This window comes from Eleginops maclovinus, chromosome 14 (genome assembly GCF_036324505.1).
Source record: "Eleginops maclovinus isolate JMC-PN-2008 ecotype Puerto Natales chromosome 14, JC_Emac_rtc_rv5, whole genome shotgun sequence".
In the NCBI taxonomy this organism is placed as follows: Eukaryota; Metazoa; Chordata; class Actinopteri; order Perciformes; family Eleginopidae; genus Eleginops; species Eleginops maclovinus.
In genome coordinates, this window is record NC_086362.1 from 12,202,352 (window position 1) to 12,218,930 (window position 16,579).

The following is a 16,579-nucleotide window of genomic DNA, read 5'->3' on the forward strand; positions in this document are numbered from 1 at the left end:
CATCTGACTGCAGTGCTCAACAACTGCCACTAGAGGGAGAGCTACATCTCCAGATACTGATCATCTACTGTTACTCAGACGATAAAATGGATCCTACATGAGATTACTGGAACTGACTGCCTCAGTGTGATTCAGACAACAAAGTAAGGAGAAGGAGGAGGTGTAGTGAAATTTGTGGATGAGCTAGCCGATGCAGCGGTAGGAGAAGAACATGCAGGATTGATTCATCTCGCTAAGGACCGCTGCCTCCCACTATTTTCCTTTCACTGTTATTATTTCCATCGCCTTTTCTCAACAACCCCCCATCCATCGCTGCCTGTCCTTCAGTGGTTGCTGCATAGTGCACATGGCATGTGTTTTGCACCGCCTTCCCAAAAGACAGGACAGCACCTGGCTGATCTTAAGTGCGGCGTGAACGCATGCATGTAATTGGTCACACTAACATGTAATATAGTGCTCAGAAGAGTGTGCTGCTCGGGGGATGACTGCTATTCACTTGAAACTCCTGGGAACTGTTTTTATAATGGCTGTGAGATTATTCAGACTCCCCGTAGCGTTAATTGCAGTGTTATTTCTGAGAAGCATTACTGGCAATTATTCATTATAGGACTATGAAAACATCCACAAACAATCTGTCATTTCCTGTACCTGATCGAACGTTCTCGTTCTTCCCCATGCACAACAACGTTCACCAGTACACACACTCCTTCAGCCTGTGTGAGACATTCTTGCGCAGGCAGGCGTGGGTAGAGAGACCCCTTGGGAGTGGAAGTAGGTACTGCAGGAGAGGTGCTCTATTTTAGATCACTGCAGCAGCACAGAGCAGTGGGGGGAGCAAAATCAAAGTATACTAGTTAGGATGCAAGATATACGCTTCAGAGCTCGTCTATTGAGACTTTAGGCCCAAACTATGTCTCTCTACAGACAATTTCATCAGCCAAAAGGCTCACCAACATTTCCTGTCGATCATATTCAGAAACAAAATTGCTCTTTTATCTACTCAATCTGCAGTAACTTATTACTTAATTTAAGCTAACACTGGCTAATTGTACCAGAGTCAAAAGTAAAAAGATGTAATTTGGGAATCCGACATAGCTTGGCTTTGTACCCTGCATAGAGCCCTTAGAGTTTGATTGTATCTCCCTGCTTGTAGTAAGTGACTCATTTTGGATTCAATTCAGTTTTTTTAAGTAAGGATGATAAAGGCTTTTGTTGCTCCTTTTCTGGGAACTCCACTGGACTTTGTCCCGCTTCAAGGACCCCTGAGGATTCCCTGACCCCATTGATTGGCATCACTTTGCTGGCATAGCCTATGATCTTTGAAGATTGCCATTTGACAAAGACAATACATCCTAATTAAGCCTTTGACATTGCCACAGTCTTCATCAAACCCCCAGCCTGGCCACCATCGCCCCTAATTCCAGCTCTGCCTCTATTGACAGTGCTGGAGATGTACGCAGCGTGACCCGGAGGTTGATTAAAGTGAAGTGAGGGATAATAAGTTTGCACAGCGGCAAAGAAACTTCTCTGACACGCTGATGAAGTGATGCTAATTGCCAACTGCCACTGAGAAGTGCTCCATTAATGCAAAAAAAATCTGAGAAAAACAGAGCTGACAGTCTCACTCGATCCTCTTCGCTTTAGATGAAGTGGAAGAGTTGGATTCAAAGTGAAATGTGCTCCAGGTGCGGAATGATTTGGGAGGTGATGATTTTCTAATCATAAAGTATTTGTTTGCAATGGGACCTGAAATATGTCTTCCTTGGAACAACCATGAACTGTGTTTTAGCATGTGATGATGTCATGCTCATGTGAAATAACATGTTTTCATTGCTGAAATGTTTGATCTGCTTTACTCTTTCACAATCTAGTTATTCTTTTGTTCAATGAATTTGGTTCTGTATTTTAACTTGACTAACTGCTAATTAATTTTTGAAGTGTATACACTTTGCGGACAACTATGAGTTTCTACAAATGTAACCATATTATATCTAAATAATTCATAAATCTGTTTAACTTGTCAGTGCATTAAAAAACACTTAAACCTAAGGTAACTAGAATGCTGTTAACTTGTCTAACCAAACCAACCAGCCCAAAAACACATCCTCAAGTTCTTCCTGTCCTAACTAAAGCTGATTTAAAGTTCATAACCTGCTAAACATTTGCCATGTTGCCCCTCTAACCTCTAACCTCTAACCTTTCAACTTCCAGATTTCTTTGTAACCTCTCTTATATTGTCTTCTCCAAATTTCTTAAAGGGAACTTTGATAATGAGCGCCTGGCTATTGCTAGACAAAGAATCCCATACCGACTTGGTCGGGTAGTTGACGAGTGGCTACTCGACAAAGGTAATAAAATCCCTTTAACTCCACTAATGATCTAACCGTCTAACCTACCGTTAACCACCACTCTGGAGGAGGTGCAGTGCCACGCAACAGGGTTGAATGTGATTTGGCTCTTAACAGACCTGGTCCCCTAATATCCACTGCAGATTTAACTAAGACAATACTAATTGGATAATCTAACCTTACTCATTACATTAAATTATTCCTAAACTCAATTTATATTTGAAAACTAACCAGAAATTGTTCCATATCATACATGTGCCCTAACTTTACATCCCAGTTTGCCCAGTTGAGGCACTGTGAAATGATTGGTTAGAATACTAATGACATTATAATGTTCAATTCTAACTCCATTCCCTAGCATTGGAATTCCAGGGGACCATATCCATAGCACCTTAAACTGGGGCTGCATCTCTTCAGAGGAATAACCCCCAAATAACCCGACATAACCCCCTAATAACCTAACATGTAAACAGCCTATTGATACCGTCTGCTTCTTTCCTGTGTCTTTTGTTGGCTGAATGTGAATTTGCATTGACTATATTTATATATAATCCTTCATGAAAACCAAAAATATAACTGGATCCAAGAGAAAAAAAGAATTCCCCATGAAGTCACTAAAAGTTAAAGGGACTGTTGAAGTGGTTGTTCAGATATCAGTCTAAATTCCTTTGAGGCATGTGGGTGCACATTTTCCACCCAACACATAACTACAGCCTTAAGTGATGATTCTTTAACCCTTTGAGTGCCGAATGTCCCAACCTCTTTGTCTTTATCTTGTGCCGTGTGTTTGTGCTGCTGAAGGTGGTTGATTCTAAAACAAAATCATAATACAAAATAGAGGTATACAAGTAATAGCAAAGACCACTAAACAGACCCGAGACATAATATTTTCTGTGTTGTGTTCAAAGCATTGCAGGCATGTGTTTATCATTCACTGTGCATGGAGTCTGGTTTCAAACAATAAACAGTACTTTTTAGCATAATACAACTGTAGCACAGGATGCAATTCCATATAAAGTGGTTTGTTCTGGCATAGATTATCAGAATATCTAAAGACTTTATAGAATGGATGGCATTATCTTTCCTATTTGCATAAGAGATCTATTGAGATTATCCTGAATTTAGAGCTTCAAGTATAAGCCAATTAGCTTTAGGGGCTCCTTTGAAACGGTATTGTGAACCATAAGGTATGCAGGAAAGAATTCAAAAGATCAAATTGTCTCTGAGAGCAAAGTGAAGTATTCATGCGACAGACAAACAAGATAAATGAAGCACTTGCATATTTATTTAATGGAAACAAAACCATCCTTGAATTCATCTCCAGCTCCGAAGAGCTGACTTCTCTGCTCTCCTCCAGAACATTGGCAACACTTTTCTGCTGAGGGTAGTTAGGACACAAATAAAAATCAAAAAGACTTGGGAAATTAAAGTTGAATGAAAAACGGGATCAATAAAAAATGACTTATCCACTTATAAAATTATTTGTGCATGTCATGAAAGTCTAAAGAGAATAATGAGCTTGAAACAGAATGTATAATTCTCTTTCTTCTTTCATTTGAAACGAGACTGAATCCAATCATTTCAATGAGAGCTGTGAAGAAGTCGAAGAAGAAATAAACATATTATTCCCATCAAACCTCAACGGAGGGCTTTGATCAGGGATTTCATAAAAATGTTTCTTATTTGTTAATTTGATTGGTTTCAGTCAGACACGTGATGGACTGAAGAGGCACAGTGGTCTTTTAAGATTCTGTTCTACTTGTTAGTCTAGATAGTGAGGGGGATTAGCGGACATTTCAGAGCTCAAAGGGTTAAAGCTTTTTGTTGCTTTGATTTAAAAAGAATATAAAACTTCTAATCAGAATCTAACCACCTAACAGCAAATCAAACTCCACCCACACTAACCACTGAGGGCTTCTCTCATCATCCCCACCCTTGATATTGAAACAATTCGACAAACCTTCCCAGCTTCGCCCTGCTGGTGATAAATTCAGAGAGCCCTCAGTTATAATCATGTTATAAATGATGTTTAACATTCAAAACGCAATTGCACCTGGATGTCAGTATTTGGAAGAACTTGTACGGCGTTCGGTCGGGACAGAAAAACAAATAAAATGCTAACTAAGTTCTAACTGCTTCTAAAAGGAACAGATCTGCAGCTGGCATCTTCCTCCCCTTGTGTCCATGCAAACTCAGAGGGTTAAAACAACGACTAACTGAACACCAAATTCAAATACCACGCATCTGCTCTGGATCATTTCAACAAAATGTGTTCTAAATGGAGGTCCCTTTAACATTTATTGTTTTCACCCGTAAGAAAAGTGTCTTGAATATATTGTTGTACATGTCTTTGCTATGTGGGGTGAAAGGTGTATGAACGTTTGATTGAGTTACAGACTGAGTCGTGTTAAAGAGACTGTGTTACCTATATGGTATGGGTGAATGGCTCAAAGGGTCATGATCAGAGTGCACAAATCAATCAGCCCAGCAGGTCTCCTCTCCACATTTTATGTTCATGTTTGAAAAGAAACACACTCACAGAACTAATTGCTCTCTATTACCCTTCCAAATTGGTGTTTTAGTCACTATGGAATACAGCGGATGTCTTTGGAGACAGCAGTGTCCTAGAGGGGAGCAGAACTTTGTCACCACATCTCATTCCGAAGACCTTATCCAATCTCCTCCGCTGTGTGTGAGGCAGATCAGAGAGAGCATTTCGGGCCGGCTCTGTGCCGCTGACTAAATCCAAAACGGCAGCCATTACAGGGACCCAATGGAGGGGAAAAATCAGGATGCCAAAAGTTTTCCACCGAAAAAGTTACTCTGATGCATTCCCACTTCTCCCTCCGTGTGATGGATCTGTCGCTCCAAGTTTTCTGCTCTGCTACTGCTCCTCCTACCCTTCACTCCCACATATTCCTTTGTTTTCCTTGACCGTCAACAGCTGCCTTCACAACACATCGGGAGGCCTTTCCTCTACCAGAAGATAAAGATGACAAATAACCAGCCTCCCTTAAACAGATGAGCAAGAAAGCCAACAAAGCTCCCCAAAGAATTGGAGCATATATCTTCTTTTGACAAGGCCTCTATCCCTCTGGAGCTTTCCTACAGCATGCCGGCCAAGCTCTGAGTGGAATTACATAAGAAATGCCAAGCTAGAACCAGGTTTTAATGTTCAGGGTTTAATAGTCTGGTGTGAGCTCCCCCAATCAAAGGCCATCAAGTCCTCCTACTCGGTGTGGAGCCGTAGCCTAAGTCAACATCTCCAGGCCAGGCAGAGGTCCAGATGTTCTATTCATGATCCCTGCTTCATTTCAGAGATTCCCTCACATCAGGCAACAGAGTAAATCCGTCTCAGTCTGTCTTTCAGCAGCTCCATGTTGAGCTTTGTCTCCCGCTGAGTTAGTATCTTGCTCTCATTTAATCTCTCCGCCCTATTATGGCTATATTTGGGGGAAATTGTATGAATTTTTAACATGCTTGCTCATGAGTAAAAGCGTCTCTGTAAAAAGGGGACACGCTGCTGTTATTTCATGGTCCCCTACCATGAAATAGCCTGAAAAGAGAGCAGTCACAGCAGGAGTGAATAAAGGAGAAGATTTTCCCTAGCTAACCACCGTGTGCTCTCTCTCTGTGTCTGTGCCTCGACAGTATCACCTTCTTAAGATCAGATGTACAGATATAGTATAGAGATAGAGCCACATCTGATTTATCCGATCTACTGTCTCCTGCGTCCTGCAGTCTTACCGCCACAATCTCAGCGCCCTCCGCTGCCTGTAAAGACCGAAAGGCTCCACGTTGCCTCAAAAGGCTTTCAGTCTAGCTTCATGCCGCATTTGGCCCCTCATCTCCATTGTCAAACACAATTAATTCATCGTGTTCTGCCCAAACCAGCCTGACTTCAGCGGAGTAAGAAAGCAAAACGCTCTTAATTACCAAAGAGAGCCTTGTGCCGAGGAGATAACTTTGGAACACTTTGTAATCGACTTTGTCAGCATCCCACCCCACCCCCACTGCGTGCGACTTACTCCCTCCCTATTCATTTTCTTTCTGTAGAAAAAAGAAAATGGAAATAGTTTTGTTGATATGGATACTAGAAATTCTGCATGCGCATGAAGGATTTGTGAACACGAACCCAAAAAGACTGCGTGCAGATGGTCCAACTGTGTGTTCTGCACATCACAAAGCAGAGTATTGACTGAGGTGAATTCTGGGCCATCCCTCCCACCCTGCAACTCAGCTAAGAGAAAACATTTCAGATAGAAGCTCCTCGCAACCATATGGCATCCCTCCTCTCTGTGAGATAACAGGAGTAGAAGGAGGATGAAGGAGGCGTAATGATGACGGTGGAGGGAGAGAGATACCGCTCTCTCCAGCTACAGTCCCTTTCATATCCCCTCCACCGGAGAAAGGATGGTTACACTTAGATCATCCTCCCCCTCTTCCATCCAATCTCCCTCTACCTACCTCTGACAATCACTTCCTCCAGGTAAGCTTCTCACAGCGAGGGAGAAGCGCTAAGCCTGGGGAGAGCACAGTATCAAGCCTCCATCCTATCCCGTCCTCTACACCTACATTCTGGCCGCCGCAGCAGGCATACAGCCATTATTCCAGAACCTCTTGACAAGCAATCAGCATTAGCAAGCAGAGCATGGTCCGAGCACAGCCCACTCTCCAGCTTGGCTTGGCTTAGCTAGTAATTACCGACCACAACTCATCTGAGACAAGCCACTTCTCAGAAAAGAGAAGGATAGTGCACCGATGCAAAGCTGCAACCGGAAACTTGCCATACCTGCTTACCTGGACAATTTACTTTTGGCAAAAGAAAGATGTCTTACTGACATCAGACAAGAGTGATGCAACCTGTACCCAACTGATAAACCCTTGAAACTCTGTGGCCTTTCATGTATCAAATCCTCAGGCACACAGGAAGTGATGGCTTTGACATTACTTGCAGAAATTCAGACTTGTTCTCTAAAGCCAAAGACAGATCTCAGTAAAACCAGACACACCGAAAATGGAGAATATTTACTTCCTGCCTTTTTTCTTTTTTCTTCTAGGACAACATTGCAATTTATCAAAGCAAATGCTAAGATCTGAAATGAGCGGATACATAATCCTCTGAAACCATCTCCTACAAAGAGCCACTTTTTTCAGGAATAAGATAACTGTAATTTACATTCTGTACTTTCCTCAACATTTGCATCTTCCCTGGTCAAAGAACAGAGATACAGGAAACTATGGTCTCATCTTCACACGGTATTTAACCCTGTCCAAACCACGCAATTAGACTGCACTTAAAAGAGGGTAGTCAAACTGGAGGTGATTGAGCACGCATTCCATGTCCTCTAAATGGAAGGCACTTTCCTCTACCTCAATCTTCTTTCTTTCAACCGACTCACTCTTCTTCCTCCTACTTCTTTCTTACTGTCTTACTCCCATACTGTAAGCCTTCCTCCTTCTCAGCCACTGCCTTCACCTGCATGACTCCTCTTGTTCTTTATATCAGGCCTGTCATCCATCCTGCAGTCCCTCCCTCCATGCCTCTGCTCTGTCTCTTTGACATTCTGTCCTCATGCAGGCTGGCTCTCTCTTTCTGTCCTACCCTTCTGTCATCCTCCCTTGCTCCTGTCATCTCTCATGTGCCCGTCCTCTCAGTCCCTGCTCAAACTCCTCTTTCTACAGTGTCTCTCTTCCTGAGGCTTTCTGTAACTCAGAAGCTGCTCTATGGCCCGTACCCAAACAGTTATAAACACATGCTTCATATCAGTTCCTTTAATAGTGATTATTGACTTTTCATTCGTCCCTGATCCGCCACCAAGCACTTGATCCACCAAAGGAGGATATGATTGCGGATGATGTATTTAATTTAGTTACATAAAATATCAAAAATGATGGTAAATATAATCAGCCCTTAAATCAGACTGTAGTTCACCTGGAGTAAATCCAGCAGCTACCCTGCAGTATACAAAGCCATTACAACTAGCTGCACCTTTACCAGCTTTGAGAACACTTTAATGATCAATAATTATAAAACATATCAGATATTATTCTGAAATGGACCAATCAAACAATGACTACTTTTACTGTCACTACTTTAAGTACATTTAGATGAGAGTACTTTCTACTTTTTGAATGCAGGACTTTTACTTGTAAAAGAGTATTCCTACACTCTGGTTTCTTAACTACAAGATCTGAGTACTTTTCCCACCTCTGTGCCCACTTTTTTTTACCGTAACTCCCTAATAAAGCAGCAATGAGTGTGTAGCTCCCAGTCAGAGTGCCATGTTTTATAGGAAAATATTTACCAAGCGGCAGCGACTCTGAAGCACGATTTGTAGTCAAGAAGGCTTCACATGACTTCAAGTGCGATATATGTTTGACTGCTAAGTCCTCCTCAGGCTGCCCCTCCGCTTCTTTATCTCGCTTTATTCTGTTTCCAGCATGTTTCTATGCATAGCGCTTCATTATCCAGATATATTTTTACCCAGCTTTGTGGTGACACATTTGAGGGGCACTGTGTGCTACTTTGTGCATTCCATATTCCCCTATGGATTTATAGTAAAGTTTGTGCATGGATTTAATTTAAATAGGCATGTGCATAATTTAAAAGAAGTAGCTTCTCATAAATGAATGTCATAGATAGATAGATAGATAGATAGATAGATAGATAGATAGATAGATAGATAGACGACGACGGACGGACGGACGGACGGACGGACGGATCTAATCCCTAAAGAATAGTCCCATAACTGTTATCAATGTGCAAACCATGTGTGCTGTGCTGTCTACAACAAACACACCCAGTAAGCCATGCAAACAAAAATCAAGGCGTATGTAAATAATTGTTGGGCGAATACACACTCTTTGAAAAGGCCAACTATCACACACATAAAGGTCGTTTCCCTGACATATTTCATAAGTCATTATAAACAGGCACACAGCCTCTCCTCACTGCGGCGCCACATCCAGCTCCGTCATATTAAGCGCAATGATTGCTTGTCATGCTGAGGCTTCATCTTCTCCCCTCCCACCCCTGCACCCTAACCCGCTCAAGCCCTCCGCCCAAATTGGCTCTAAAACCACATGTCACTTTTGATTTGACCTGGCAGACTCTGAAACAATAACTTCATCAGGCCCTGTTAGAGTCTCATCCTGACCAGACAGCTCCAGAAACAAACACTGATTTCCCTTCATCTGGTCTGGAGGGCACCTTTCGTCTTTTCTCGCTCTGTCTCAGATGGGATGAATGCACACATGGCTGTCACAGAGCTCGCCGTCCCGCATTTTTCCCGTTAACGTAGAAGGACTCCTTCACATGCTGTAATGCAACACCGAATTATATAGCTCATCCGATGGATTCTTGGACATTAACAACCGCAACAACTTTCGGAGGTATAACTCATCCCACCATTTCTGCATCATAACCATAAGCCGCTTGTCAGTATGGCTCACTTATGGCTGTGTTGCTGTCTCGGAATGTAACTGTGACACCAAAACACTTAACTCTTCAGGAAAAAACTGTCTGTGAACTGATAACCTGACTTGGAGTCGCTGCTCCCATGCAGGGAGAGTCTGGCTTTCTGAAAGGAACTCGGTAAATCCAAGAGGACATTCAGTGATAAGGATGATGATTTATGCATTCCTTGACCCTGGGTCTGCTTGAAATGGGAGACCCTCTGGGCTGATGAGATGGTGTGCATATATGAGTGTCAAGGATGCTGTGAGAATGATACACAGGGCTGTAAGGTGGAGTGAGATTGTCAGTGTGCATTTTGAATCTGTTTAAAGGTGTGTAGACGACTGTGTTTTTTCTCCTGTATTATCCTTGCTGATGTCCACAATTTTAAATGCTGTCCCCTCCACCTATTCCTCTGTCTCTTTATAACCCCTCACACCAAACCTGCCTACTGATGAGATAATAGAGTGAGACTCAGCCATTATGTCAACAGTGCATGTGCCAGACATTCAGTCTTGTCTTTATGAAGTTAGAGGATGGGAACCGGGTCCCTTGTGGGCCCCTGACGGGCCTAATGATCTGATAATGGGCTGACAGTAATGGCCCATCTCAGTGGAATAGATGCATCTTTGTAGCACTTCTGAAGAAAACTCACAGAAGCACATATACTAAACATGTGGTTTTACACCCACACACATAAATGTGCATCAGCAGACATTAATCGTCTGATAGTATCGCCCACCTGGGTGTTACACATATGTCGAGACGAGGGCACCCATATAGACTTATAGTAAATCATGATTACAATGATGAAGTACCCTTTCAGCCGTCTTAATTGGAAACAAATGGGACCCAGGCCTGTCCCTAGTGTCTCCATGCTGATGAGTAGAAAGCTGTCCTAACTGGCTTGCAACCCCACAGAGAAAACAATGGAACATTTCAAAGATATCCAGAGGATTCATTCGTCACCATTATACACTACATTACAAACATGGAGGTTGTACTCACTTAGGAGTAGCTGTAGTCTTTTACACTTGTGTAAAAGCAGCAAATCTGCATTCATGCACACACACTCAGGTCAGAGGGGTCTCTCATTTCAGATGTGTGTACCATCTCTAGAGTCTCTACTCTGTACTCAGATGCACGCATTAGTGTAGTATCCCTTTCACAAACAACACACTTTCCTTACACCAATTGATTTATCCATAAAAGCTCTTCTACCTCATCAGGTCTGTTTTTAACCCACATCCCTCCCAACAGTAACAGTACTCCCCTCCCTCAACTCTCCGCCTTCCCTCATATCTACTGAACCACAATAGGGGTCAAAGCTAGCATCATTCCGAGTGGCATGGTGGGAGGTCCCCAAGGAGAGCTGGGATGCAAATAGGGTGGGGAAAAAGTATGGATAAAAGCATCAGCTGAGGGAAATGCAGGCAGAAAACTACACCTGTCAGGCCGCCCCCACTCCAACCCTTCACCACAAGTCCTGGTAACACATTAGTATTGGACCCTGGTTAAATGAGCGACCCTATCTTCCCTTCATCCATCTATCCATCCAGAGGAATGGTAATGACCACAGAGAGGGAGAGCCCCTGCTGAATTAAACATTTCCTTCCAATAAGGATCTGATTTTCCTCCTTTGGATGGCGGAGCGAGGCAACATTTTTTTCCACTGGCAGAGGTACTTTATCATCGCGCAGCTCAGGTGCATTGGAGGTCAATGACACAGACCCAGCATTGTTCTAATATATTCCATCTCTGGGCAAATTAGATACATTTCACTGTGAACCCTCAGTTTCAGGGTCAAGCCGCCACTGCCCCCGCAATTTATTTGACTGCCAGATACAGGCCGCCTTTCCTTATGGAGCGGCACGTGCCTAGCCCCATAATGTCTGCAGCGGCTGCAAACCAGGGTCCAATCTCCCTAAAGTGTTACCCAGGAAATCCCATGTGATTTAAACTATCTCCCCCGTCTCTCTTTTTCTAACTGTGAATGACTTTGTGTTTTATGTGCAAGCTAACCCTGGGAACATGACTGATTTGTATTATTTGCTCTTTCTCTCCCTCTTTCCATGGTTTCTCTTCCTCCCTTACTCCTACTTCCTCTCTCTTCTTCTTCATTTCTTCCTTATGTCTCATATATCAGGTCGCCAGTTGACCATCTTCAACAGCCAGGCGTTCATCAAAATAGGTGGTGGAGAGAAGGGGCGCCACTTCCAGGGTCAGATCTCAGGCCTGTATTATAACGGCCTGCAGGTGCTCAAACTGGCAGCCGAGGGCGACCCCAACGTCCAGACCCAGGGTAACCTGCGGCTGGTGGGTGACGTGCCCTCGGTGCTCACCACTGACACCACCTCCACCACCCCGCTGGCTGATATGTCCACCACAATCATGGAGACAACCACCACCATGGCCACAACCACCACCCGCAAACAGCGCTCGCCCACCATGAGGGACAGTGTCACACAGGTGAGCAGTGAAGGGTTTGTGAACAATGCTGGTGTGCGTGACTCATTCATCGAGCTAGATAGAACATAGCTTAAAGAAGAGCTGGCGTTTGAGTCACTGAGCCAGTGCAGCTGCTTTTAATTCAGTTACTAAAGTTCCAAAGTGCCAACAACAATATATGCAGGATTTAACAGATTTTGAGGAGTAGATGCACATTTCAAATGATGTCTTACATTCACTACATACAGTTTCATTTTCAGTGCAGTGTTTTCAGCCCTCAGATGGCCCCCACCCTGAGGGGGGAGTCACAACAGCTTTGTGTGTGGTCCTATTAGCCCAATCAACACTGCAATTTTGATTTGCTATTAGAAGATATGGCTGACTAAACACCTGACATGTTAGGCTGCTGGAAATAACAGCACATCCAGGCGGAGCAACAAAGCCTGGAGGAGTGGACGAATGTAATGAAAAGGAACTCATGCAGCAGCAACAGCACAACCACTCAGGGTACCATAAGCTGATATTCAAGACCCTCCCTCACACCCATGTGAAAGACTATGATTTATGGTCGGATGATTATCCCCATGTGCTAAGTGTTGCCATTACCGTCATGGTACCTAACAATTAGCAAACAGTAGGCAATTTCTGTTGCCCACATACTGGAGGATAGAAGAAGCGGGTCATCCAGACCCACTCCTCTCATAAAAAGACATAATAACAGGCTCCATGTGCCCAAGGGAGGAATATGTTCTAGTTCACGGCCAGTATCATTAGCTTTTAAGTTGTGTGCTGTGCAAAAACACCTTGCTGCGAAGCATTTTAGAGTAATTATTGGAAGAGGTGCAAGCGTTTCCTCCATGTCTACCACAGGATGTACATTATGTCAGCTATTTCTATGTTCAAGTAATCGTTTTGTACTGTAGCAGCTCGAAAGGCATCCATTTCATACTGTCAACTTCAATTGTCCAGCAAACTTTTATGATGTTGCAGGAATCCAAAAAGATGAGGTCCCAATTACCAGCACATTTCTCCCGTTCAGTTGTGTTCATTAGTGCTTTTTCATGTCTACAGAGGCTCATCTATGAACAGTCTGAGAGCCACTCGCATCGTGCATGACTTCCTCCATCAGCAGATTCTGGATATATTTAGACCAGCTCCCTTTATCATCGTCTCAAACCTTTGCAGAATCCGTGAAAGTCCTATCTGTCTCATTTTGAAAGAATACAGCACCGCCAATTAGAGTGAATTGAAGGTGAGGCTGCAGATGGCACGAGTGCTCAATCCATGCCACTCTGTATTGCAAACACACAGTTCAAAGAAAATTGGAATGTTGGTTTTGCATTAACGCCTGCTCCTGCTTATTTGTTGTTCTTCTTTTTCCTTTGCATTTGGAGGAAAGTCACTTAATGAAGCTTCATCAAAGCAGCACTCTGATTGCGGCTGACAGAAACTATGAAAGTGTTCCTGTTCAGCCAAGCATATTCTTCCAGTCGTGGCTGAGCCTGCCATGTAATTACGAGCAAGTGAGGGTTTTTAGTTTTAAAGATTGGTCAAAGCTCCTTTAAAGACAACCCTGTCTCCAGCATGCCCAGTTGGCATGACTTATTTAGATGAATGGTCCGTGGTTTATTATTTCTTCGCTTCTTTCTAAACATGAGATCAATCGAACCTGACTCAAGATGTCGCATGTAACCATCCACTCAGTCCAATATCATATCTCTGGTCTCCAGACTTCTTGGCGGAAATCTTCTTCCGTGTTCCATATCATGAGCTTTTATAGCCAGGGGTCTGTGAGGGGAAATTGGCAGCCGTAGATGGCCCCAATTGATAAGTTATCTGGAACTATTTTAGTACAGCTAAGGACGTCTTCTGTTAATAGTGTGTGATCTGCATTTGCTAACTGACGTTTATGCTGGCTCATAAAGAAGCAGACTCCCACCTTTAAAGTACCTTTTATTGCTAGGAATCTATTTTCACCTAGTGAACACATATTGTAACAGTTTTCACTTATTATTGTAACGTAGTTTATGGTCACAATGGCCCAGAATTGCTTTAAAGATATGTGCTTGAGAATGAATATCACCAATGAGTCATCCTCATACTGTAATGATCCAAGATGTTTTCCCCTGCGCACAAAAGACGAAAGCATTATTGAAGCGTAGAGTTGGCTGACGCTGATCATTCATACAGACAGTGTGACTGAACAATGATTATTCTGGAATTTGTTCTTATTTGGGAGGCGGTCCTGAAGGCCTGGTAAGCTCATCTGCTCCCCCTTGACAGATAGAAAATGAAAAGGGGGAATAATAAAGGTTCCTAAAACTGTCAGGGTAGACACTGTCAAATTAAGCAAAACGTCATGAAAGGTTTGGGATCGCATTGTTTTCCAACTTCTGTTCAAACTTGTGCAGAAACGTGTTGAGCTTCACTTAAAAACAGCATGGGAGCTGTAGGGTGATCATAGGCAACTTTACAGATTAAATGTTCAATTCGTTTTTACCTTTATTAGTGCATCTGAAGGATAGACAGGAAGAGGTTGGAGGCCGACGGAGTAAGACATGCAGCATATTGGATTGACCCTGGGCTGCTTGAACAAGAACCCAATTCAGTAAAAGCTCCTATTAGATTTTTTACATGAATGTGGAAACTGCTGGTGGTTCTGACGAATCCAGTGGACCGAGAATTAAAAGGCAATGTTTGGAACTTTGGGCAGTTTGTAGATTGTAAACAGATTTGTGTATGTCAATCATAAATACTGCACAAAAAAGCAAAATCAGTAACCATGCTTGCTTACCTTCAACATCTACAATATATACGCGGATTGGATCAATCTGTGATGGTTATTTGAATTTTGTATCATGCCTTTTTGCTCTGAAACCATTTAAAGAACATAGTGCAGGATAGCTTTAGGGGCTAACACTATAAGAGGCCAGTATTTTAACACATAGATATATATACATATACACATACAGTATATATATACATATATATACACAGTATGTCTTTAGAGTATATGCTGTCCTCAAGGTATTTCATAATCTATCCTAAAGAGCCTGTGGTGTTACTTTGTGCTAGAGCAAACATGGTAATAGCATTTTAAATACTGCGATTCGGCAAAGCTAACAACTACGGAGCTCTAATGAATATCCCCAGCTCCCGCCAAGCCACAGCAGAGACAGGCCAGGGTGGCGGGAAGCAAGAGAGCGGAAACACACATTTCAATTTCTCCAAAAGCTCTGAGCTACCCGCCGCGCTGCAGCTTTGATCATCGCCGAATAATGTGCTTTGATGCTTAGAATAAAAGATCTACCTTTTGATGTGTGTGTGCGGAGTATAATTCTGCAACCCCTCCATACTGTGGGCTTCCATGAAACAGTTGGGAGTCATCACTTGTCTCGCTCTGACCCAAATGTAATGTTGGAGTGTTATAAAACTAAGATCACAAGCGCCGCGCTCGCTGCTCCTGTCTTCAGTCGAGAGCACTCCCAGGTGCTGGAGATCTCTGTGATTGGCTGGATGGATGCGAGGTGGTTTGAAGTTGTCTCCTCTTGGATTCAACTTGGAAGCTGATAAGAAAAGTTTGGACCAGGTCAAACTGGAGTTTGGAGCTCCTCCTCCAGCATTCAGAAGAGCACTGGGTTAGTGGGCCTTGTGACAGTTTGTTATTTTTCCTGCGCTGGTGCTGTGGCCCAATCAGCCCTTTGACATTCAGTACGGCCACAAGCACTCTGCCGTACTGATGTCCGGATTGCTCAATTTAAAGAAGTGCACATTTTAATTGATTCATGATGTTCCGTGTTATTTGGAGCGGGGAAAAGAGAAGCAGCTGATTGCATGGATGGAATAGAGATGTGAGTGCATGTTCGATGGAGATGTTCCTGGGAAAGTGGAGCATGATCATTCGACCAATTTGAAGAGCCAGGTGATGTAAACAAACACACACTGTGATTATGAAATGATTAAGCCCAGGCCCTGGATTAATAACAGAGCGGAATCACAATGTGGCTCTTGAATCAATTAGGCTGATAAAAGCCCTCTGTTTTTTCTATCGGTTCACCTCATCTTGAATAACAACCACACATTGCTGAGGGGAGGGTGGCGGGGGGTCTGGGTATCAGGACAGCTGTGTGAGTCATGCAGTAGGAAACTGGGTCCAGATAGACACACAATGATTTGATTGGTTGGTGATGGGTTGGATGCATTTTCTACTTTGACTTCAAATCATACTGAAATAACTACGACTAACAATGAAGCACACTCACCATAATATTTCTAGTACTACTTCTACTAAAACTGCCCAACAATAATCGTGATGTTACCTTTC

The 16,579-nt window shown here is 43.1% G+C and overlaps 1 protein-coding gene across 1 annotated transcript in view; it reads left to right on the forward strand.

Annotated features, from left to right (window-relative positions):
- nrxn2b (neurexin 2b) overlaps positions 1-16,579 on the forward strand; it is a 488,648-nt gene that overhangs the window by 461,717 nt on the left and 10,352 nt on the right. Inside the window, exons 17-18 of the mRNA XM_063900632.1 lie at positions 2,259-2,348; positions 11,954-12,276. Coding sequence (XP_063756702.1) covers positions 2,259-2,348; positions 11,954-12,276 — 413 coding nt within the window. The remainder of the gene's footprint in view (positions 1-2,258; positions 2,349-11,953; positions 12,277-16,579) is intronic.